At 40.5% G+C, this 24,827-nt stretch overlaps 1 protein-coding gene across 1 annotated transcript in view; it reads right to left on the bottom strand.

Moving 5' to 3' along the window:
* Nucleotides 1-24,827, bottom strand: part of tm9sf3 (transmembrane 9 superfamily member 3) — a 99,217-nt gene that overhangs the window by 38,663 nt on the left and 35,727 nt on the right. Inside the window, exons 3-7 of the mRNA XM_063070794.1 lie at nt 13,992-14,114; nt 10,590-10,750; nt 7,892-7,969; nt 7,204-7,335; nt 6,108-6,274 (exon numbers count right to left, since the gene is read on the bottom strand). Of these exons, the coding sequence (XP_062926864.1) occupies nt 6,108-6,274; nt 7,204-7,335; nt 7,892-7,969; nt 10,590-10,750; nt 13,992-14,114 (661 nt within the window). The remainder of the gene's footprint in view (nt 1-6,107; nt 6,275-7,203; nt 7,336-7,891; nt 7,970-10,589; nt 10,751-13,991; nt 14,115-24,827) is intronic.

Genomic DNA, 24,827 nt, shown 5'->3' with positions numbered 1-24,827 from the left:
GGACCTTTTCAGAATGGCAGGCGGTAACTAGTGGGGTACCGCAAGGCTCAGTGCTGGGACCCCAGTTGTTTACAATATATATTAATGACTTGGATGAGGGAATTAAATGCAGCATCTCCAAGTTTGCGGATGACACGAAGCTGGGTGGCAGTGTTAGCAGTGAGGAGGATGCTAAGAGGATGCAGGGTGACTTGGATAGGTTGGGTGAGTGGGCAAACTCATGGCAGATGCAATTTAATGTGGATAAATGTGAAGTTATCCACTTTGGTGGCAAAAATAGGAAAACAGATTATTATCTGAATGGTGGCCGATTAGGAAAAGGGGAGGTGCAACGAGACCTGGGTGTCATTATACACCAGTCATTGAAAGTGGGCATGCAGGTACAGCAGGCGGTGAAAAAGGCGAACCGTATGCTGGCATTTATAGCGAGAGGATTCGAGTACAGGAGCAGGGAGGTACTACTGCAGTTGTACAAGGCCTTGGTGAGACCACACCTGGAGTATTGTGTGCAGTTTTGGTCCCCTAATCTGAGGAAAGACATCTTTGCCATAGAGGGAGTACAAAGAAGGTTCACCAGATTGATTCCTGGGATGGCAGGTCTTTCATATGAAGAAAGACTGGATGAACTGGGCTTGTACTCGTTGGAATTTAGAAGATTGAGGGGGGATCTGATTGAAACGTATAAGATCCTAAAGGGATTGGACAGGCTAGATGCGGGAAGATTGTTCCTGATGTTGGGGAGGTCCAGAACAAGGGGTCACAGTTTGAGGATAAAGGGGAAGCCTTTTAGGACCGAGATTAGGAAAAACTTCTTCACACAGAGAGTGGTGAATCTGTGGAATTCTCTGCCACAGCAAACTGTTGAGGCCAGTTCATTGGCTATGTTTAAGAGGGAGTTAGATATGGCTACAGGGGTCAGGGGGTATGGAGGGAAGGCTGGGTTCTGAGTTGGATGATCAGCCATGATCATAATAAATGGCGGTGCAGGCTCGAAGGGCCGAATGGCCTACTCCTGCACCTATTTTCTATGTTTCTATTAGTATAGAGTAGAGCAGGGGGCTGAGCACACAGCCTTGTGACGCACCTATGCTGATGGTGATGAGGAGGGGGCGTTAATAATCCAATCTCAATGGGGTCTGCAAGTGTGGAAATTGAGTGGTCCAGTTGCACAAGCAGGTACAAGTTGAAAAGTTTGTGCGCACAAAGAGTCAGCTTCAGAGCATTAATTGCGAGCACCTGGGATCTCTATCTCCGTAAACTTTTACATCACTGTGTTAAAAGGTATCTGAAAAAATATCACACATGATATCACCCAAGTGGCAGAGAAAGGACAAAAATGTAGCCACCATTTCAGACTTATTTGGAATTGTTAAAGAACATCAAGAAAAATTACAGAAACACGAGAATCCAGTCCTCTGCCTTTGACATCTGCGATGGACGACTGATTCATCTACGGTTCCTGGGGTATATTTTTTTTGACTTATAGGAATCATACCTTGATTTGAAAAATCAATTGAGTTTTAGAAATGGTCTGCAATCTAGAAGTCTATTATAAGATAGAAATCCTCTGAGTTTTAGATGCGTTTTAAGAATTGTGTTTGGATTTAACTATTTAACTGCCTATCACTGAAAATAAATGAACTGTGTTTAAACAACTTTGTTAGCTAGTAATACAGTGGCATGCACAAGTTTGGGCACCCCTGGTCAAAATTTCTGTTACTGTGAATAGCTAAGCGAGTAAAAGATGAACTGATTTCCAAAAGGCATAAAGTTAAAGATGACACATTTCTTTAATATTTTAAGCAGGAAAACTTTATTTTCATCTTTTACAGTTTCAAAATAATAAGAAAGGAAAAAGGCCCGAAGCAAAATTTGGGCACCCTGCATGGCAGTACTTAGTAACACCCCCTTTGGCAAATATCACAGCTTGTAAACGCTTTTTGTAGCCAGCTAAGAGTCTTTCAATTCTTGTTTGGGGGATTTCTGCCCATTCTTCCTTGCAAAAGGCTTCTAGTTCTGTGAGATTCTTGGGCCGTCTTGCATGCATTGCTCTTTTGTGGTCTATCCACAGATTCTCGATGATGCAGCCAAAAAGTTCTATTCAAAAGGTTAAAAGGAACATTTAAACAAACCTGCTGTATTTTGGAAACAAATCCTGTGGACTGATGAAGTTAAAATAGAACTTTTTGACCGCAATGAGCAAAGGTATGTTTGGAGAAAAAAGGGTGCAGAATTTCATGAAAAGAACCCCTCTCCAACTGTTAAGCACGCGGGTGGATTTGGGCTTGTGTTGCAGCCAGTGGCACGGGGAACATTTCACTGATAGAGGGAAGAATGAATTCAATTAAATACCAGCAAATTCTGGAAGCAAACATCACATCATCTGTAAAAAAGCCAAAGATGAAAAGAGGATGGCTTCCACAACAGGATAATGATCCTAAACACACCTCAAAATCCACAATGAGGCGCAAGCTGAAGGTTTTGCCATGGCCCTCACAGTCCCGACCTAAACATAATTGAGAATCTGTGGATAGACCTCAAAAGAGCAGTGCATGCAAGATAGCCCAAGAATCTCACAGGACTAGAAGCCTTTTGCAAGGAGGAACAGGTGAAAATCCCCCAAACAATCATTGAAAGACTCTTAGCTGGCTACAGAAAGCGTTTACAAGCTGTGATACTTGCCCAAGGGGGTGTTACTAAGTGCTGCCATGCAGGGTGCCCAAACTTTTGCTTCGGGCCCTTTTCCTTTTTTGTTATTTTGAAACTGTAAAAGATGGAAATAAAAAAGTTTTCTTGCTTAAAATATTAAAGAAATGTGTCATCTTTAACTTTATGCCTTTTGGAAATCAGTTCATCTTTTACTCGCTTAGCTATTCACAGTAACAGAAATTTGGACCTGGGTGCCCAAACTTTTGCATGCTACTGTATTTCCTCCTTGGTGGGGGGCACTGCATAAATAGTGGGTATTGGCAGCTAAACTCACCTTGGAGGATAGACAAGGAAGTGAACTACTCTTTGAAGATTAGGTAGTTACAGTATAATCTCCCTTTAGTGAGGGCACCCTTATCTATCGATATTGGATAGGACTTAAGATCTTCATTTGAATTTAGAATTCCATGGTCAGCAAACCCAATATCATCACAACATACGAGTTGGTTTCTATGAAAACCTGGGCCAGAGGGATGCTTAAAGGCCAGTTGCTTAAAATTATTTTGAAATTATGAGGTTCATTTCAAATACAGCAACATTCCTACCATAAAATATTGTATACATTTTTGACTAATCATAATGTAGCTAAATAAGGACACCCTACAAATCCATTCCTATAGCTTTCCCTTCAGGGTCACACCTTTTCTTCCCTGATCACTTCATTTTCCCCCTGCAATGGCATTTATACTGACCTCAATACAATCAGGTCTTCAAACATTCATCCTCAAATGTTAAGTTCTATGCCTTTTTCCCTACACCACATGGAACAATGGAACACTCTTTGTGCATGTGGAAACGAAAGCTAAAATAAATTGTGGCTGTATGCCCAGATACCATACAATTTCAACTTATATCCATATCAATGACTCCCGAAAGAGGATGCACGAAAATTATTTAGAACAAGTTCAACTTGGCAGTTAAGCTACCTACTGAGAAGCAGCCTACTTTACATAGAATAAAATGAAGATCACAAATTTGATAGCACTAAGGTAACAAATGAGTCATTGGGAGATTGTAAATGTGGATAAAGATGTATTTTCCTATCAGCTATTGTGAAGCTACTGGAAGTAATATCAGTCAGTTCAGAAGCTCAGTAAGGTGTGGCAGGAAGTCAGATCAAGCTACGAGCAACATTCAAACACAAACTTTCTTCTCCAGGTTCAGGTAAATAGTACAAAGAATGTGAACACAGACTTACTCAACCGTCATTGGTTACTATAGAATATAGAATAGTATAGCACAATATGAGACCTACTCCACGATCAATCTAACCATTTCCTTCCACGCAGTTCATAACCCCCCATTGTTCAATGGTTCATTTATTATCAAAGCATGTACTTATACACAACTCTGAAATTTGTCTTCTCCAGATAGCCACGAAACAAAGACTTGTTCAGAGTGTAACATCAAACCTACACCCCCTCTGCAAAAAAAAAAGAACAGCATCCTGTTCATCAACTCCAAAAACCCCTCTCCCCACACCAAGGAAAAGGAACACCGACCACCAAAAAACAACCCACCACCGCTCAAAAAGAACACAACAGAACACATTAACGCACACTCTCCCTTCACACAGCAAAACAGAAAAGGAACGGGCGATAAAAAACACGAAGTATAAAAACTAAGTCTGAAGAAGTCCTCAGTCCAAAAACATAGAAGTCCAATCTATAAACACAGAACCACAATACCATCTTACGATATCACTAACATTCATCAAAAACGAGGGACACCATGAGGCAGACAGCCTACTCGTCTGCCACAGTGAACCACGCAGCAATAGGCCACACACAGATTCCTTTTCCGGCAGCAATCAAAAGGAAGGCAGTCAGCACTGAGCCCTTACTCGCCTTCTGCATTTGCCTCGATGTTTCAATCTTCCTCGACGCTTTAATCAGTGATTAATGGGCACTTTAACCAGCAAAACAGAGTCAAACATTCGCTCACACCCTGTCTCGAAATTTCTTCACATCAAGGCCATCTGAGTACATGCTCGCTTCCTGGAATCTTCTCAGAGACAGTAAGCACTGGATCACTCAAAGGATCTTCAAACTGTAAATCGCAGGCTCTAACAGTCTCAGAAACACATTCAAGGTGAAAAGTAGACGTAAAAGAAGTAAAAAAAGACATTTTTGTGAGCTCTCTGGAAGATGTCAACTGAAGGAGCACTATACATTGACACCATCTTGATGGGAAGTCTCTTAATACAACCGTGTGCCATCTAGCGTCTTTAAAGTGTTCCTTTTGTATCAGCCTCTACCACCATCCCCAAGCAGTGAGCTCCAGGCACTCACCACGCTGCGTTAAAAAAAACTATTTCTGACATCTACCCTAAACTTTTCTCCTTTCACCTTAAATGGTTGTCCTCTGGTATTTCCCATTGCCTCTGTGGGAAAAAGATAATGGCTGTCCACTCTATCTATGCCTCTTATAAGCTGATACACCTCTATCAAGTTGCCACTCATCTTCCTTTGCTCCAAAAAGGAAAACTCTAGCTTACTAAACCTTTCCTCATAAGAAATGTTCTCTAATCCAGGCAGCATCCTGGTATATCTCCTTTGCACCATCTCTGAAGCTTTCACATCCTTCCTATAACAAAGCAGGTAGGACCGAACACAATACTCCAAGTCTAGTCTAACCAGTTTTATAGAGCTGCAACATTACCTCATGGCTCTTAAACTTAATTCCCCTGCCCTTGCAACTAATGAAGGCCAACACATCATAAGCCTTAACCACCCGATCAACTTATCTGGCAACTTTGAGGGTCTGTGGACTTGGAGCCAACATCACTCTGTTCCTGCATACTGCTTAAATCCTGCCACTAACCTTGCCTTCAAGTTTGATCTTCCAAAGCATTTCACTTCATATTTTTTTGGCTTGAATGCCACCTTCCACTTCTCTAGCCAACTCTGCATCCTGTCTCTAACCCACTGTAAACTATGAAAACCTTCTACACTATTAACAACACCTCCAACCTTCATGTCATCTGCAAATTTACGAACCTATCCTCTACTTTCTTATCCAAGTCACATATTAAAAAATCACGAAGAGCAGGAGTCACAGGATAGATCCCTGCAGTAGTCGTCAACTTCCAGACAGAACATGCTCCATCTACTACCACCTCTGCCTCATACCCAGTACTAGCCATTAGCAACTTGACCTTGATGGTCAGCATTACCAGGGAGTTTCTTGCTTGGGAAGTACAAAGACCCACAAGGCAGTAAGAAACCCACCAAATGAGATTTAGGCTTGTCAAAGTCAGCTGTTGTGTTCCAAGTATACAGTTACAGCTGTCTATTTCTCAGTACAAAAAGAACAATGCATAAAAGATTTCTGCCAAAATGCTTACTGTTCAAACCACTTTAAAATGAACTGACCAATAATGCAATATATGTACTTACTCTGTGTACAAGTCTTCTATCATTGCCACAATGATGACAATAAGGGACACAAAAAAAATCTGGCAACCAGACCCTATCAGCGATGAAAATACTAATGGATGACTAGATGGCCTGAATACGTCCCCATGAACTTGTTTCCATCCATATTCATCTCCCAGATCTCTGTCCTGTTAAAACATAATTTTAAAAAGGGTTAACTTCCAAAAAGAGTGCCTAGCAATTATATACAAAGAACTATCATTAAATTCTAGCCAGCACAATTACAATCAATATTTTTGCTATTTTGGATGGGCTGGATTATTTGAATGCTTTAGAACTACACTGTATAAACTTTAAACATTTCGGCTATTGACATCACAGAAGACTCCAACAAGAGGATCTTCAGGTATGTTGTGGCATAACCACCCTTCTTTCCATCAGAGTAGTGATCCATACTTGAGCTGTACAGGTTTTTTTCAGTGGGGACAAGCAGGAGAAATAATGCAAAGGCAGATTTGTAAGGTCATTTATATTTAACATGGTAATTGGGAGGTGCAGATGGTGATGAGGGTGTGTAGGGTGCTAGCAGATTAACGATAATAATTGGGTTACAAGGGGTTACACAATAAGCATGCAGAATCTTGTGTTCATAAATACAGGATCTTTCTCATCATTGATTTGGCTACAACTAAATCATTGTCTCAAGGTGGCCGAGGATGTTCAGTTGCTGAATATATTCAAAACACAAATCTATAAGATCCTAAGGGAATCAAAGGCTATGAGGTTACTGCAGGAAAGATGGCTAAATTACCAAAATCTCTACATTTTCTGCTCACATGTTTATTTCTGGGTACCACACTTTTAGAAGGATGTGGCAGGGAGCCACAGAAATGTAACAAAATAAACTCAAAGATTGATGGGGGAGTGCAGATTCATTTATGTGGATAGTGTGCAAAAGCTGTGATTGATCTCCTTGGAATTTAGATGATTACAAGTAGAAATGATAAAATATTTTTGAAAACATGAAGAGTATGAATAAAATAAAGCAAGTTCCCACAAGTAGAGGAGAAATAGCTATCATTGACAAAATAATCTTTATCTTAGAAGTTACCCTTACCATATCATCCATTTCTTCTTCCTTACTGTACCGAGCATAATCCTTTCGCAATGTACGCATTAAAATCATGGAAACCAATCCAACCAAGAAAATAACCATCATGAAGGAATTGAAGATAGAAAACCAGTGAATCTGTCAATACAGAAAAATACATTTTCTGACTTAAAATATTTACAGTAGCATAGTGTTAGGGCAACACTTTATAGCGCCAGTGCTGACCAATTGGGAGTTCAATTCCTGGGCTATCTAAAAAGTTTGTATGCTCTCTCCGTGACTGCGTATCCTCCCGCATTCCAATTAGTTAAAATTAGTGACTTGTGGGCATGCGATTATGGCACCAGATGTGTGGGAACACTTGTGGGCTGCCCCCAGCACAATCCATGGACTGCGCTAGGCGTTGAAGCAAATAACATATTTCACTGTGTTTCAATTTACCGGACAAAATAGTCTTTATCTTTTCAATCTTCTAAGTTCTACAATCTTAAAATAAATGTCCGTGGACAAACTTACAATAAAACTAACACTTAAAGCAACAACCTGCACCCTGGACTTCAGAATGTTATTTACCCAGATTCAACGTAAGCATTTCGAAGAAGTAGTGAGGCTTATACTACAATGATTCAAGGACAGAGAGAAGAAAATAAACTGGAGGAAAATGCGAAAATAGTAACTTGTAAATGCAACATACCCTGTGTTGAAAAAAGGATGGATCAAGATATTTATCAAATCGGTCTTCAAACTTCACATCAGATTTCTTCCATTTCATCTAAACAAAAACAGGGAAAAAAGTTTAAAACAATACACAACATGAACTTGGCAGAGCTATGTTTAATAGGGACACACCTTCACAATTTGCATTATGTCTGAAATATTTGTGTACAAAATTCCATGTCATTTATGTTAAGATCTAAAATACTGCCTCATTGTTAACCTATCAATCTTACAATGATTAAGTAATTTATCTTTCTTAGCACAAATATGGATGGGCATTTGAGTCAAGGAAAACATAACGGTGATTACATTAGTTACAGCAGCCACCTGTCCAAAGAACTAATAAAATATTTTATTGTACCATCCCCTGTTGCCCTGCAAATTACTTTTTCTTGTAGCAATCAATAATCTGACTACTTCCACCAATCATGTAAACCAAGATTCCAATTTAAAATCACTGTGTAAAATATATCCTTCAAACCATCTCGAGATGGAAATTTATTCAATATAAACCCATGATCTAGTTTCTTTTTCCACTTCTGTTCTATGATTACTAACAAAGCTTCATTTATTACCCTTCTTAAGCGACTAATTTAAATAATTGAGAGTTTGCAGATCTGTTCGAAGTATAAAATATTATGAGGCATAGATAGGGTAGAACTCCACCATAGATGGTCCCAAGCCTGGCTGCAAGAGGAGGAGGGTTGGGCATGGGGACAGCAACCCTATCCTGCAAAAATCCAGTGCAACAAAATTGCCAACCAGATCTCCAAAGGCCTGGAAAAGGAAGTATATACAAAGAAGCTGGGCTACTCCTATAAACAACGTGAAAGAATGGCCTGGAACTGAGAACTCTGGGGAGCTACTGTCAGTGGCTTATGCTCCTGTAGGTGCTGCCTAAACTAATTGTACTTCTTCTTGTCAACACTGAGTACACCATTTAAACAATCACAGCCGAGGTTCAAAAAAGTATGTGAACTGTTGGGGTAATGCCTTCTACAGAAGCTATTTTGAGTCAGGTGTTCCAATCAATGAGATGAATTGGAGCTGTGGGTTGTAGAGGTGCCCTTCTCTATGAAAAAGACACACAAAGTCAGGTTACTGACAGAGCTTGCTGTTCTCAAGAAAGATCTGTTTATGTGCACCATGCCTTGATCAAAACAACTTGCAGAGGACCTTAGAAAAAAAATTGTAGAGATGCATTAAACTGGAAAAGGCTACAAAAGCATTTCTAAAGACCTGAGTGTTCATCAGTCCACAATAAGAGTAATTGTCTACAAATGGAGGAAACTCAGTATGGTTGCTACTCTCCCTAGGAGTGGGTGTCCTGCAAAGATCACACCAAGAGCGCTATGTACAATGCTGAAGAAGGGGAAAAAGAACCCAAGGGGAAAAGCAAAAGGCCTGCAGAAAACTGTAGAATTTGTTAAAGTCTCTGTTCATGTGTCCACTATAAGAAAAACACTGAAAAGGATGGTGTTCATGGAAGGACACTAACACCAAAACTTCATCCCAACTGTGAAGCATGGTGGAAGGAGCATCATGCTATGGGGCTGTCTTGTATGGAGGAATGGTCTAAAATTCCTCCACGCCAATGTGCAAGTCAGCGGCTACAGGAAACGTTTGGTGGAGGTTATTGCTGCTAAAGGAGATTTTAACAGTTATTAAATACAAGGGTTCACCTCCTTTTTCCAGCCTGGACTGTGAATGATTGAAGAATGTGTTCAATAAAGACATGAAAAATACAATTGTTTGTGTGTTATTAGTTTAGGCAGATTGTGGTTGTCTATTACTGTGTCTTAGATGAAGATCAGACAATATTTTATGAGTAATTAATGCAGAAAGCCAGGTAATTGCAAGGGGTTCACAAACATTTTCTTGCAACTTTTAAATTTTCAATGGTGAACCGCTAGTTTGCTCATCCAGTAATAGCTACCTGTGTTCTGCTCGAAAAAAACTAATTTTAGTGTAATCTTAAATTCAGCAAGCTGAAACAATTAACTAAGTACAAACAAGATATTTTAAAGTAAGTGACAAATGGAGACCTCAAGTTCTCATGACTTCAAACAATTGTTGAAGTTAAGCAAATTTTCTTTTACATGATGCCCAGGCACATTCATAAATTACACGGCTAAAAATAACAAGATTGACCATTAGAAACTGCAGGTTACAACACAAAGGGAGGGGAAGGGAATGGGATAGATTAGTTCTGTTTCTACATTATTAACCAAGGGCTCTGCAACATGTTTTGCACTTGCCTTTATACAGTGACAGCGGACACAGAAGTAAGCAGAAGCACAAGGTTGTAAAAGTACTTTTGCACAAAGGGTGGTAAAATATCAAATTAATATATTTTTTAAAAAATGGAATTAGATATTACTTTAAAATGAGCAAACTACAAATAAGATAGTGTAGTTACTTCAGATACAGAAACATGCTAAAAATCCCAGAAGACAGTGGGGGATGCCAAGCAGGTACTACACCTTGCTCAAGTGTGACCTGCAAGCTAGCAGAGGGAAGGGGAAGGAGTGCCTTACATCACTTTTGGTAAATACATACCTCAATCCTGCCACCCATAATATGTAAGAGAAGCCCAAAATGAACACTAGTTGAATTCTCAGCAACATTTTATTCTAATAATGCAAAAACTCAGATTTTTAAAAAATTGTACTCACCGAATAAGACATTGGAATTTTTGTATTGGCCACCAACTTGACCTTTCCTTCACTGGTTAAGTTGACATCTACAATTCGATTGCCATTGTAACCTATCTCAAGTTTTTTGTAGGTCCAGAGGTAATGGTCTTCTCCATTTTCATCTGCTTCACCTACAATCCCTGCACAAACAAAAACATGCACCGGACCTTGCTAGTTAGAAAGCATTTCCATTTCTCTTTGCAAATAGTTAATTTGTTGAATATTGCTTTACCTCACTGTAACATCGTTTCCAAAAACAACTGTATATACAAATACACTGCACTTGACTTAATGAGTAAATGACTCTCAAAATGTGCCATCGTCTGTGCTTCATTAATGCATATGTATAGGCAATCAAGAAACAAATGCACTGCAGGGAGGCGATGTTTCTACCAGGATGATATGCTACTTGGGAGGAGAACTTGAAAAGTTAGGTTTCCCCACATGCTTGTTATCTTTGTCCTTTTAGGACAGGGATGGCCAACCTATGGCGCATAAGCCAAAAGTGGCGCATTGGATGATTGGAAGTGGCACATCGCACCCCAGTGATAATAATAAAGAAGTAAGCCTACTCATGCAAAAAGTATTAACCAAAAACCAATTTGTAGAATAAAAAAATCTATAACAGGAATTCAAGTAGCTTAGAGCTAGAAATGGGTTTTACTGAGAATAAATCTAAAACTCAGCAATTAATTTTAGTGATTTTATTATTTCGTTCGCATCTTTTGGCAAATGTTATCTTCTTTCACATTAATCTGTTTTCAATTTTAAAAAAATGTTCAATGAGTCAAACTAGGAAAGGAGGACTTTTGTTCTGCAGTAGTTCCATTACTGTTCAATACATGTTTGATACTTGTTTGATCCTGAGGCGCCAGGCGTCTGCACCAGCGGTGTGTCACAGATTTTTGCCGGTCAGTTTACAATTGACACCCGTGAGTTACAGAGTTGTGCTTTGTTCGTCCTTTGTGAACATTTGCAGTTTTGTACTTTTTCGAAAATTAAGCCTTGTTTTTACATTCAGTTACCCATCACCGTGCAAAAGAAAATGAGCAAAATAAAAGCAGAAAGTGATAGTAAGCATGAATTCAATGAACAGTGGGAAAATGAGTTCTTATTTATAGCAGGTCCGCCAGGAAAACCGTTGCGTATTGTTTGTGAAAACACTTTCTCACATGATAGAAGACATGATCTTAATAGACACTATAAAACACAACACCAGACTGAAATAGAAGGAAAACTGAAGCTAGTGCCTGGGTCTGAGTTACGGAAAGAATATGTGATTAAGAAAAAGGGAGAAATCAAAATTAAGACAAAATATATTTGTTAGAAGTCTCATTAAGTAACGTTTATCTTGTTTTTATATTAAATCAATATATCATGTAAAAATGCTAAATATGTCTATATTAACATTATTTTACAAGAATTGAATGGGGGTACAAGAGTTGTATGGCACACCTGAACTCGTGCATGAAAAAATTGACGCATGGAATATAAAAGGTTGATGGCAAGATCACATGGTATCCAAGGTGAGCTAGCTATTTGGATACAAAGTTGACATAGTGGAAGAAGTCAAAGGGCTGTTTGTTCAGATTGGAAACTAGTGATGAGAACTGTACTACAGGGATTGATACTAGGTCGACTACTGTTTATCAAAAATATTAAGTATTTGGATGAAAACATACTGTAGATGGCATAAGTTTGCAGATGACACAAAATTCAGTAGTACAGTGGATAGTGAAGAAGGTTGTTTAAAGTTCCAACAGGATCTAGATTAATTGTAAAAATGGGCAAAAAGGAATGGCAGATGGAATTTAACTCAAGACTAGTATACAGTGATGCCTTTGCAGAAGTTAACCCAGTACAGTACTGACACAGTGAGTTTCAGAGTCCTGGAAAGTGTTGTAGAATGGAAAGATCTAGGGGTACAAGCATATAGTTCAGGCACACTGAAGAAGTTGTAAGCATAAGTTGGTGAACAGAGTATAGGAATTGGGACATCATGCACAAGACACTGGTGAGGAAATATCTGGAACACAAAGGTTATACTTTACATCTCAAAATTAAAGATTTTGTCCAATTCACGAGATGAGGCTAGGGATAAGCTGGAACTTGAATGATACCTTGCATTTACTAATCCTTTAAATGATAGAATCAAGGGATAAATCAAAAAAATGTGACATATTCAACAATATAAATGCAACACATAATTCACCAGAAGTCCTGGACAAGTATTGAAAACAGAATTCAAATGGCGAAACATTAGTTTCTTCCCTCTACAGTCTGAGAAAGCAAGTGGTTTGAAACAAGTTGCAGCTATGCATAGATGCATACATCTCAATGATGTGCTGGATAGTAAGTTAATCAACCACTGCAAATTGCCCCTAGTTCCCATCAACACTTTCCAAATTCTACCACTCACTAGAGTATATAAGAGTGGGAGAATCTCAGAGGACTTGATGGGAATATAGGGAGAATAAAATGAGATTAGCATAAGTGGTTGCTTAATGGTTGTCACAAACATAAGTAGATGGCTTGTTTCTATGCAGTATGATTAATTTAGGATTAGCGTAAATGGATGGTTGATGTCAGCATGGGTTGAAGGGCCTGTTTCCGTACACTGTCTTTCAAAAGCTCTACAACCAAGGTTAGACTGCACTTGGAAGTAGAGCTCTGGGCAACCTTGGGAATGATGTCATGGATCTGAATCAGAAAAAAAAAACACAAACTTGGACTAATTTCCCTAGAACTGTAAAGGCAAAGGGTGACTTAATTGAAGTTTTCAAGAAATTTGTGCAGAAACATGACAAAAAGAATTCTGTTCATTGGGAAAAATAAAATTAAGAGATGCAGCTGAAAGCTTAAAGCCATACCTTTTATATAAAGTTGAGAAATGTTTCAAAATATGATGACAAAAATTTGGCACTCTTCTGCAAACTACAAATGATGCTAGCCTTTCTATTATTAAATGCAGGATTGTAGATTATTTTTAAACGAAAAGGTATGGAAAAAGGTACAAAACAAAATGAAGATCATTCTTCTGCTGTTGGTTAAATCCATTTGGGGGTGAAGCATTCATTCTATACATAATGGGCACTGAAATTCAGATCTCTTCACATAACAGTTCAATTGGAGAAACAATTTAACACTTTAAAACTAAGGTAGTTGTTATGAAACCAAAGCAGATTGGTGTTAAACTAACTTTACATTACAGCAGGCACCAAAGCTGACTGGCCCTGCTCCTATTGTGATACTTTTGGCAAAGAGTGAAAGAGACGCATTTACCACCCCACCCCCCAAAAAAAGGGGAAGAAGTAAGACTTAATTTACAATCCTGTAAACGTACTTGATTGAACTGAATTTAATAACTTAATAGTCACTTACCCCAAATTGGCAAATCATCAATGTACATCTGGTACCAGTAGTGGTTCTTTATGGCATAAATAAAGGCATCTCGCTTTTGTTTATCCAGCTCAATTTCACAGTAAGTACTTTGCATGACATCATCTAAATAAAATAATGTTATCAATTAGCATTGCAAACATACACACATATAACATATAAAAATCTTGATTGGTCTAGAAATCTTAGACTTTAATAGGTTTTCTCACTCACCCAACCCCCAAACAATTCCAAAAGCAAGTTTCATAAAATTATCAAACAACTGCAGTCAATTAGTAGTATTATCAATTTACTTCTTGGATCTGGCACTGCATCCAAAAAAAGTATCCATTTACAGTATGTAACTTTCTGCTACAAAATACAATAGCTATGTCAGTACAATGAAAGCCCTACAATTCACTGAACACGTAGATTAAAGGAAACATCCCAAGGGGCTATAAAAAGAAGAATTTTTTAAAAATTAAATATCAAAGAACACCTAGAACCTAATTAAAGCTTTTGATGGAAAGATAGATTTTACTGCAACATAAAAATTGGGATAGGATAGGGAAAGGCCAAAGTAATTAGCAAAGGAATTTCATCGTGCAAGGGACATATGACAACTGAAATGTTGCCTTCTTCTCTTTCTCCCATGGTCCACTCTCCTCTCCTATCAGATTCCTTCTTCTCTAGCCCTTTACTTTTCCCACTCACCTAGATTCACCCATCTCTAGCTAGTCCTCCTTCCCTCCTACCCCGACCTTTATATTCTGGCATCACTCCCTTTCTTTCCAGTCCTAGTGAAGGGTCTCAGCCCAAAACATTGAATGTTTATTCATTTTCATAGATGCTGCCTGACCAGAGATCCTCCAACATTTGTGTGTGCTGTGTTAAAGATGGAATCTTTTTTCCTAGAGGTAGAAAAAAATCAAATATATGCATTAAATTTAAAGTAGTACAGGGCAAATTTTTTCAGAGTCATAGGTGCCTCAAACCAGCTGCGAGGAGTAGTGGTGTTTAAGAGGTTGTTAACACTGATACACAAATATGCAGGGAATGCAGGTGTGTATGTCAGGTTCAAACAGAAAAGATTTAGTTGAATTCAGCATCACATTCGTCAGACACCGTGGGCCAAAGGGCCTGCTCCTTTGCTGTACTGGTTTATTTTTTATGTTCAACTTCAAACCAGAAAGGAACAAATTCAAATTAACGACAATAAAGTAAATCATACAGGTGTTCTAATGCAATATTAATATATTTTTATTTAAATTAAATATATTCATTATAATTTATTTAATTAATATAATTAATTTAACAACATCTTTAATTTTGAGATGTAAAATATAACCTTTTGAAACAAATAGAACTGTAAGAAACCACCAAGGAAATTATGGAGGTGACAAAAGTCATTTCTGTATTTCCTTTAAGCACCAGCAAAAAAATTAAATAAGTAACATCTCTGCTAAAACGATCATCTGGGAAGGAAGCAGAGAGCAATGAGTACAAGAGCTAAGATATCATGTTACAGCTGTAGAAATGATTGGTGAAATCACACTTGCAATAATATCTGAGGTATACAAAGAAAGTTAAAAGATAGGAAGGGTTCAGAAAACATTCACAAGGATGTATTGGGACTGGAAGGCCTGACCAATAAACGAGATAATGGATAAGTTGGACTTTTTTTTTCCATAGAGCATAGGAAGTTCAGGGGAGTCCTTAACTGGTTTATAAAATCAAGAGGGTCATAGATGAATGATCACAGTCATTTTCCCAGGATAGGGGAGTTTAAACCTAGAGCGCATAGGGTTAGGTGAGAGGGGAAAGATTTACAAGAGATCTGAGGACAAGGTTTCCCCCCTACTGGTAGTGGGTATATTAAGGGAGCTGTGAGAGAAAGTGATAAAGGTCAGAACAACTATAGCATTCAAAATATGTTTAGACAGGTATGTGGACAGGAAAGGTTTAGAGAAGTATGAGCCAAAAGTGGAGAAATGGTACTAGCTCAGGTACACAACTTGGTTGGGCATGGATGAGTTGTGTCAAAGGGCCTATTTCCATGTTGTACGATTCCAGGAATCTTAATCTCTAAATCACAGGTGTGTGTGTATGTGTACACGCACAAGAGAGTGAAAGAGCAAGAGAGAGGAAGGAGCTGATTCAATTTTGGATGATTAGCTCATATTGGCTGAAATATCAATCCAAATGAACTCCATTTCTCTTTTTGCAGATCCTGCCTGACTCACTGAGTATTAATTCAAATTTTGTTGATGCTTCTACATTTTGCTTTTATATTTTTAATTTTACCCCTCTGAGATTCAATGTCAGCTTTATGTCCAATTAAAAGCCTTCTCTTGTAAAACGTCAACCACTATTTTAACAATACTCTTTCAAATACTGATTAAGCTGATTGTTATATTTAATTTGGCACACTCTATCATCACGTTAAAATAGCTGTAAGCATATTTACAAGATGGGGAAGATAGTTATGAAGCAAACATTTTACAAGAGTAACACACAAAACAAGAACTTGATTCAACAGTTCCTTTAATGTAGAAATATGAATTGAATTGACTTTATTTCTTACATTCTTCACATACATGAGGTGTAAAAATCTTTACGCTATGTCTCCGTCTAAATGGGCAACGCGCAATTTACAGTAATTTGTAATAAATAGATGTATAACAGGACAGTCAATATAACATAGAAATACAATTGTATCAGCGTGAATTAATCAGCCTGACGGCCTGGTGGAAGAAGCTGTCCTGGAACCTGTTGGTCCTGGCTTTTATGCTGTGGTACTGTTACCCGGATGGTAGCAGCTGGAAAAGTTTGTGGTCGGGGTGACTCGGGTCCCTAATGACCCTTTGGGCCCTTTTTACACACCCGTCTTTGTAAATGTCCTGAATAGTGGAAAGTTCACCACTGTCCGCACCACTCTCTGCAGAGTCCTGCGATTGAGGGAAGTATAGTTTCCATACCAGGTAGTGATAAAGCCAGTCAGGATGCTCTCAATTATGCCTCTGCAGAAAGTTCTTAGGATTTGGAGGCCCATACCAAACTTCTTCAACCATCTGAGGTGAAAGAGATGCTGTTGTACTTTTTTCACCACACAGCCAGTATGTACAGACCATGTGAGATCCTCGGTGATGCGTATGATGAGGCACTTAAAGCTGTTCATCCTCTCAACCTGAGATCCATTGATGTCAATAGGGGTTAGCCTAACTCATTCCTCCCGTAGTCCACAACCAGTTCCTTTGTTTTTGTGATATTGAGGGAGAAGTTGTTTTCTTGACACCACTGTGTCAGGGTGATGACTTTTTCTCTGTAGGCTGCCTCGTTATTATTTGAGATTAGGCCAATCAATGCAGTATTGTCAGCAAATTTAATTAGCAGATTGGAGCTGTGGGTGGCAACACAGTCATGGGTATACAGAGTGTAAAGGAGGGGGCTTAGGACACAGCCCTGATGGGCACCTGTGTTGAGGGTCAGAGGGGCAGAGGTGAGGGTGCTCACTCTTACCACCTGCCAGCAATCTGAAAGCAAGTCCAGGATCCAGCTGCACAAGGCAGGGTGAGGATCAAGGTCTCTGAGCTTCCTGTCAAGCCTGGAGGGAATTATGGAGTTGAATGCCGAACTGTAGTCCAACAACAGCATTATCAAAAAAGCATCGTTCTTCTCCAGATGTGTAAGGACGGTGAGTAGAGCTGTGGCTATTGCGATATCTGTTGATCAGTTGTGTCGGTAGGCAAATTGTAGAGGGTCCAGTGTGGGTGGTAGCATGCTTCACATCTAGTCCTTGACCAGCCTCTCAAAGCATTTGCTTGAGGTGAGTGCGATAGGATGCCAATCGTTCAGACATGTTACCTTGGTCTTTTTAGGTACAGGGACAATGGTGGATGTTTTGAAGCAGGAAGGAACACTACACAATTTGGTGCATCATAATCTGGTATGGAAGTTGTCCTGTCCAAGACCGTAAGAAGCTGCAGAAGATCGTGAACACAGCCCAGCACATCACACAAACCAATCTTCCGTCCTTGGACTCACTTTACACCACACGCTGTCAGGGCAGTGCTGCCAGGATAATCAAGGACACGACCCACCCAGCCACACTTTTCGTCCCTCTTCCCTCCGGAAGAAGGCTCAGGAGCTTGAAGACTTGTACGGCCAGATTTGGGAACAGCTTCTTTCCAACTGTGATAAGACTGCTGAACGGATCCTGACCCGGATCTGGGCCGTACCCTCCAATATCCCGACCTGCCTCTCGGTTTTTTTGCTCTACCTTACTTTCCCTTTTCTATTTTCTATTTATGATTTATAATTTAAATTTTTAATACTTACTATTGATTTGTACTCCAGGGAGCGCAAAGCACAGAATCAAATATCGCTGTGATGATTGTACGTTCTAGTACCAATTGTTTGGAGACTATTAGTGAAGTATAAAAAGTATAAAGTAAACTGGGGGAGGGGGGGAGAGAGAGAGAGAGAGAGAGAGAGAGATTAAAAATGTCTGTAAACACATCTGACAGTTGTGCTGTGCGCATCCTGAGTATTTGTGCTGGGATGCCTTCTGGTTCCACAGCCTTGTGACTGTCCACTCGTTGGAAGCACTTGCGTACCTCAGTCTCAGAGATGACTAAGGTGCAGGCCGCTTCAGTGGCTCTCCTCGGACTTAGTGTTGGTGATATTGAACCTAGCGTATAAAAGATTTAGCTCATCTGGGAGAGAGGCAGCAATGCTGGAAACACCACTGCGTTCAGCTTTGAAGTCTGTGATGGTGCGTAGACTTTGCAATAAACTATGTGTGTTGTTGGTGGAGCCCCAAGGCACATCTAAAAAAAAAAGCACATTTCCAAATAGTCCTCAACACCAGATCAAAATGGGATATTAGAAAAGATACCCTAAAGCTTGTAACTAAGTTCTATAGAGTGTTTTGGAGGTGGAAAAGATAGTGAAGCAGAGAACCTCAGGTAATTCTGGGGTTTAGGAACTCGCTCATGGCAGTCAAATGTGAATAAGTTAATTCAAAAATAACCAAGTAGCCAGAATTCAAGGAATGTTGATATTCAAAACTGTTGCAATAGGAAGGAGAAACCATTGAAGGTTCATGCATGAAGAAATTTGATGTTTCCACTGACGTGTGTAGACCTAGAATTTCAGTTTCATAATAATGGAAGAGGTTTCTAAGATTGTCATAGCAGGGGTGGTTGTGGGGATAAGCTCTCACTACCTATAAAGTGCTCCAAATGGCGCGTCTCTAACAGCATCTGACAACTAAGTCTAATTCTTGGCCTTCACGTGTGGCTTAGCTACTTGGTTACTGTTTCTACTGACAAGGGGCAAGGCAGACCACTGGTGCCTCAAAACCAGTTGCCTCGGGCAGGTGGGGCTCATCAGCATTTACGGCAGTCCACCTAGGAGAACGAAAACTCTGATTTTAAACCCCGCTGCCTTGCAGCCATACTCACCATAGGAAAGACTTTGGGAGTAAACCCCGAGGAAGAAATCCAGAGCCGGGGTTTCTAAGGCAGTTTGATGTTGTTTACAACTTCACTCTGGCAACCTCTGTGACGACACTGGTGCCAAGCTGTATCACGCTTGCCCTTCCCTTGGACTACATCAGTGACGTGGAGAGGGGGAACCCGCTGCATAGGCAACAGCCAGTTCTTCAAATCCTCCCGCACAGGCTTGCGCCCTGGAGAGGACACAGTCCACCAGAGACGCAAACCCATGATCCCCTGGGATCGACGGCTGCCTACTAAAAATGGAAGACAAAGTTCTTCATCCAAGTGGATATACCAAACAACAGGCCTCCTTCCGCTAAGTCAATTCTGTATCCAATTGGTTAGTTCACCATGGATTCCATGAGATTTAACCTTCTGGACACCGGCCTTATTAAAAGCCTGTTCATGTAGATAGCATCTGCCATCCTACCCTCTTGGTCTCTTACTTGGGCAAGATGGCGCTGGCGAACCACGACAAAGTGCTGTGAGCAGCTTACAAAACTTCTAAATATACTACTCTGAACTACTCTCACAGCAATCCGCAGTCTGTAATTTGCCTTTAACTAGAGATTTCAAGATCTTCTGAAGGACTCAGCAGACTTAACTCTCAAGTATGCAGGTAGAGCACCTTTAAGTGGATGAAGGTACATTGCTATGGCTGAGAGAGGAGGAGGAGGGGAGGACTCCAAGCCAGGCAGGAGTTGAAATATCTGGTTCAAGTTGTGACTGCAAAAGCCTTAAGTCCCCACGCATAACAATGTCCAAATAGTTTCTGTTTTTTCTGAGTATGTGGTTCACTGCACTGAAGCCTCTTTCAACAAGGTAAGAGATGGAAATGCAATGAAGAGCAGTTTGGCTCTTTTCACCAAAGACTAGGAAGCTTTATGTGACAGTGTAGCCACATTCCACAAAAGCTGCTATTTTCGAAATGTATTTTTGCTTCCTCATTATTCTGAATTTCTATAATTTCTTCATGCAAGCTCTCTTCCTGTTCTTCCACTTTGCAAAGAAATGGGTTAATTATCCGGTCCAGAATTTCCAGATCGTTCAAATCCTTGAATCAATTCTGAAAATCCTTCTTCAGTGACTGCAGGTGTAAGCAATACTCTTGCAAATCATGTTTGTGAAAGAGAGTGCTATACTTTCCATGCAAGGAAACTGTGAGAATATTCTTCTCCCAAAGTTTTGCTTATATATTTCTAATTTTCTGATAAAAGCGAACAGTGCCCTTTTTGCCCAGATTAAATTGAAATTCTCACCCTGTAGCTTCATATTTAGAATGCTCATTTTGTCACACAGATCGGCTAGGTATGACACACCTCCACATAGAATTTTAATCTTGTTTCTCAAGCCCTTCTCGATTTTGAGCAAAAATTCAACCACAGTGTCAAAAAGATCAAAGAAACTTTTAAAGCAGCAGCCATTTGACATCCAACGCATTTCAGTATGAAGAAGCAAGCGTTTAAACTCTTCATCGTTATCTTGGCGTAACTGGTGAAATACTCTGCCATTTAATGGATGAGCTTTAATTTTGTGGATGGCAGATATTACAAGAGTCATGCTTGAAAAAAGTCACTGGCTGAGGTTTTTGGCTGAGAGATATTGATGATGAATTACACAATGAATTGCAAACAGACTTGGAATTTCTTTTTTCATAAAGCCACTAAACCGCATGGTGATCTGTCACTCCATCCTCCCGCCACCCTACTAGGAATAGGGTTCCCCTGGTCCTCACCTACCACCCCACCAGCCTCCGGGTCCAACATATTATTCTCCGTAATTTCCGCCACCTCCAACGGGATCCCACCACTAAGCACATCTTTCCCTCCCCCCGTCTCTCTGCATTCCGCAGGGATCGCTCCCTACGTGACTCCCTTGTCCATTCGTCCCCCCCATCCCTCCCCACTGATCTCCCTCCTGGCACTTATCCGTGTAAGCAGAACAAGTGCTATACATGCCCTTACACTTCCTCCCTTACCACCATTCAGGGCCCCAAACAGTCCTTCCAGGTGAGGCAACACTTCACCTGTGAGTCGGCTGGGGTGATATACTGCGTCCGGTGCTCCCGATGTGGCCTTTTATATATTGGCGAGACCCGACGCAGACTGGGAGACCGCTTTGCTGAACACCTACACTCTGTCCGCCAGAGAAAGCAGGATCTCCCAGTGGCCACACATTTTAATTCCACATCCTATTCCCATTCTGACATGTCTATCCACGGCCTCCTCTACTGTAAAGATGAAGCCACACTCAGGTTGGAGGAACAACACCTTATATTCCGTCTAGGTAACCTCCAACCTGATGGCATGAACATCGACTTCTCTAACTTCCGCTAATGCCCCACCTCCCCCTTGTACCCCATCTGTTACTTATTTTTATACACACATTCTTTCTCTCACTCTCCTTTTTCTCCCTCTGTCCCTCTTAATATACCCCTTGCCCATCCTCTGGTTCCCCCCCCCCGCCTTGTCTTTCTTCCCGGATCTCCTGTCCCATGATCCTCTCGTATCCCTTTTGCCAATCACCTGTCCAGCTCTTGGCTCCATCCCTCCCCCCTCCTGTCTTCTCCTATCATTTTGGATCTTCCCCCTCCCCCTCCAGCTTTCAAATCCCTTACTCACTCTTCCTTCAGTTAGTCCTGACGAAGGGTTTCGGCCTGAAACGTCGACTGCACCTCTTCCTAGAGATGCTGCCTGGCCTGCTGCGTTCACCAGCAACTTTGATGTGTGTTGCTTAAAATACTGGTATCCATTTTGAGCACTTTTGATGCAGCAGGCATTATTAATCTTTCACCAACTGTCTGAGATTTTCTACACTTTGTTATCATTTTGGAAATGTTATAAGAAGGAATGAGACCACTATTAAGGTAATTGTTAGCTTTCTTAGCAAATAACTCGAGGGTGCAATGCTTTTCAAATGCTTCTGGAAATGAGTAATACCTTAAGTAGCCTTTAAAGGGTTTCTTTTAAGGAAGTGTTCCTGCAATTTTGATGGTTTCATGGCTTCATTAGACACTACTGTATTACAAATGAAACACATGGGGTGTTGCTGATCTGATGGGAAAGGAATAAAACCATATACCAGAACTTTCTGTAGTTTCTGTTTCTTATCGGGTTTAGAATTCAAGGCTTCACCGCCTGCAGACTCAGAGATTTAACTATCCGTCATTAACAGGGCTAAATTTAAGTAAAAGAATAATACAAACTGGGAATGCCCATCAGCCAGTCAGATTTCGTGACTCAAGTTACGGTACTGCTTACCGTCCTCCCAAGAATCTTGAATGCCCCCAATCACTTCTATTTCCCCTGATACCTCTTTAAGATACATAACCACCCACTTGGGGGGATGGTACTGCCCCCATTGGGAATCACTGCCCTTGATGAACCATGAGATCCACAATCTGCTGAAGGCCAGATCAGTGGCATTCAAGAGTGACAATCAAGTAAAATATAAGAGGTCCAGTACAATTTCAAGAAAGCCTTCTCACATGCAAAGTGGCAATTCCAGACCAAACATGAATCACTGAAGGTTGTTTGACAGCTGTAGGAGGGCTTGAATGTATCCCCTCCTACAAAGTGAAACCACCCCAGATGAACTCAATGTTTTATGCTCACTTTTACCGTCAAAACATGGTGGACACCCACAGCTCCCGATTACCCTGTGATTTCAGTCTCTGAGGCTGACGTGAGAGCATCCTCAGGAGGGTGAACACGTGAAGAGCATCCAGCCCAGATGGTGCACCTGTTCGAGTACTAAAAACCTGTGCTGTTCAGCTGTCTAGTATTCACTGATATCTCGAACCTGTTGCTTTGGCAGTCTGAGATACCCAGGAGAGCATTCGGACATGCTGAATCATCGTCTGGTTGGGGGGGGGGGGAGGAGGGGCTACTGTACAAGACTGAAAGAAGCTACAGGAAGTGGTAATATCAACTCCTGCCTGTTAAGCAAGTTGGATCTGCTCCAATCTGTCCACCAGCACAACAGGTCAACAGCAGATGCTATTTCATTGGCTCTTCACTCAACCCTGAACATCTGGGCAGTGAAGATGCATACATCAGGATGCTCTTCATTGACTATAGCTCAGCATTCAATACTATCATCTACTCAAAACTAATCAATAAGCTTCAACACTTGGGCCTCAATACCTCCTTGTAGAACTGGATCCTCAATTATCTCACTTACAAACCCCAGTCAGTTTGGATTGGCAACATCTCCATAAAACAATGCTGTGTGCTTAGCCCCCTTCTCTGCTCATGACTATGAGGTTAAGCTCCAATACCATATTTAAATTGTTGACAAACCACAGTTGTTAGTTGAATTAAAGGTCAGCATATAGAAGTGAGTTTGAAAACCTGACTGAGTTGTGCCACAACAACAACCTCTTACTCAATGTCAGCAAGACCAAAGAACTGATTATTGATTTCAGGAGGAAAAAACCGGAGGTCCACGAGCCAGTCCTCATCAGGGGATCAGAGGTGGAGTAGGTCAGCAACTTTAAATTCCTCAATTATATAACTTCAGAGGACTTGCCCTGGACCCAGAATGTAAGTGCAATTAAAAAAGCACATAAGCGTCTCTACTTCCTTTGAACTTTGACAAAATTAGATGTGTGGTGGAGGGTATATTAACTGGTTGTATCATGGCCTGGTATGGAAGCACCAGTGCCCCTGAATGGAAAATCATACAAAAAGTAGTGGATACGGCCCAATCCATCATGGGTAAACCCCTCATCTTTTGACAATCTACATGGAGTGCTGTCACAAGAAATCAGCATCCATCATCAAGTATCCCTGCCATCAATGCCATGCTGTCTTCACAGGAAGGTACAAGAGCCTCAGGACCCACACCACCAGCTTCAGGTACAGTTATTAACCCTCAACCATTAGGCTCTTGAACCAGAAGAGACAACTTCACATACCCCATCACCAAACCGTCCCCACAACCTATGGACTCACTTTCAATGACTTTTCATCTTATGTTCTTGATATTTACTGATTATTTATTATCATTATTATGAGGTTTTTTTCTGTCTTTGCACAGTTTGTCCGTCCTGTTGGGTGCAGTCTTTCATTGATTCTATTGTGGTTCTTGAATTTACTGTGAATGCTCACAAGAAAATGAATCTCAGGGTTGTATCTAAGATACATTTGGTCAAGCCTCAGGGATTTAGCTACTTTTTTGTACCTCAACACTACTAGCACCACCACCTTCTTAATGTTGATTAAGTATCAAGACTCGCTGTTCTCTTTCCCAAATTTCTAGATCATGTGACCTTCTCAAAGGCAATAGAGATGGCGTATTTATTTAAAACCTTGCACATCTCCTGTGGCTCCACACA

Source organism: Mobula hypostoma, chromosome 18 (genome assembly GCF_963921235.1).
Source record: "Mobula hypostoma chromosome 18, sMobHyp1.1, whole genome shotgun sequence".
Taxonomy (NCBI): domain Eukaryota; kingdom Metazoa; phylum Chordata; class Chondrichthyes; order Myliobatiformes; family Myliobatidae; genus Mobula; species Mobula hypostoma.
This window is presented reverse-complemented; position numbering and strand designations above follow the sequence as displayed.